Genomic DNA, 1,412 nt, shown 5'->3' with positions numbered 1-1,412 from the left:
ATCACACATCTCCAGAGAAAACAACAGCCATCCCACACACTCCTCTGCTGCGGATTGCTCAGCACTTCGTCCCATGGTAATCTGTAGGAGAAACTCAACCCGCCTGTTAAATGCTTTGAGCTCAAAAGATTAGTTCTGAAGGATACATACATCTCAAGCACATCTGAAATTGGAACACATTCCTAACAGCTCATCATCATTCGGGCAATTACAGGTGCGAGCAAAACAGCAGTTGCCGAGGGAGAACAGAGATTGTCTTACAATCACAATGCTTACAGACAGTTTTATATTTTCATGTTTAATAAAGATTTTTTTTCCCCTCTCCATATAAAGCTTTCTATCAAAGGCTTTCCAAGCATTTTATAAAGGCAGGTGACTGTTACAGCATTATCATTCCCATTTTACAAACCGGAAGCTGAGACCCAAAAAAGTCATTTGAGCAGAGCAAAACAGCAAATCCCAGCCCAAAACAGAAATGGAATCAAAACCTCCTGGCAAAAATCCTCTTCTCCAACTACCTCTATTGAGTTGCTATGCAACAATTTCTTTTTTAAATAACCCAACCAGTGAACCAAGAAAGAAAGGCAAGGAAATTGCAACTTCGACATACTTAGTTTCATACTGCTGGCATTAGTACAAAAATAAAGATTTTTATTAACTAGTTTACAAAAATAAAGTTTATTGAGTCACACAGGATATCATCGGAGGGTTATTTGACTTTGGAAGATAAAGCCTGCTTGAAGCGTCGCTTTAGATCTTGCATGTTGGGAGATTTGGGTCGAGGGATGATGGACAACCGCCTCCTGTCCACGCTGCCGGCATGCTGTAGTTTGCTGACCTCCTTGCAAAGATACTGGAAAACATCACAGACGCCTCGGGAATCATCGCTCGTGGAGATTTCCAGGAACAGGCTGCCCAGTTCATTTGCCAGCTGAAGTCCTTCTTTTGCCTGTACTTGCCTGGCATGGAGGAGGTCAGCTTTGTTCCCCACGATAATGATGGGAGTCCTGGCATCTGGGTGGACCTTGCGTATGTGCTGGTAGAAAGGTCGGACTGACTGGTAGCTGCTGTAGTCTGTGATGGAGTAGACCAGGAGGAAGCCCTCTGCCCATTTCACACACCGGGACAGGGAGTCCAGCACCTCCACGCAGTCTTCCTGCACCTGTGGTACAACAGTGAGCACAAATTTGCCATTGGGTCGTGAAAGTATAAAGCCTGTATCATAGCTAGCACCATTAAACAGGTCTAAAGGGAAGCTGGAGCCCTGTCTTGGGAGACTAAGTCTGGCTTTATGGGAACCTGGGGCTCAAAAGCTGAGCCTTTAGGTGGCAGAGAAGAACCGATCTATTCAAAGCATCTCCGTACCTGGATGCACCCCGGCGTGTCTTGGATCTGCACGGCAACGCGGTCCC

At 45.7% G+C, this 1,412-nt stretch overlaps 1 protein-coding gene across 1 annotated transcript; it reads right to left on the bottom strand.

The window, feature by feature from the left end:
* Positions 1-709: 709 nt before the first annotated feature.
* LOC104500800 (ras-like protein family member 11A) lies at positions 710-1,404 on the bottom strand (the record flags this gene model as incomplete). The annotated part of the gene is made up of 2 exons (XM_010144517.1): positions 710-1,162; positions 1,366-1,404. Coding segments are annotated over 2 exons (492 nt in total), but the record flags the coding sequence as incomplete, so codon positions are not given.
* Positions 1,405-1,412: the final 8 nt, after the last annotated feature.

The sequence above is a fragment of the Buceros rhinoceros genome, unplaced genomic scaffold (genome assembly GCF_000710305.1).
Source record: "Buceros rhinoceros silvestris isolate BGI_N320 unplaced genomic scaffold, ASM71030v1 scaffold10871, whole genome shotgun sequence".
NCBI lineage: Eukaryota > Metazoa > Chordata > Aves > Bucerotiformes > Bucerotidae > Buceros > Buceros rhinoceros.
Note: the sequence above shows the minus strand (reverse complement) of the source record. Positions and strands in the feature narration are given on the sequence as shown.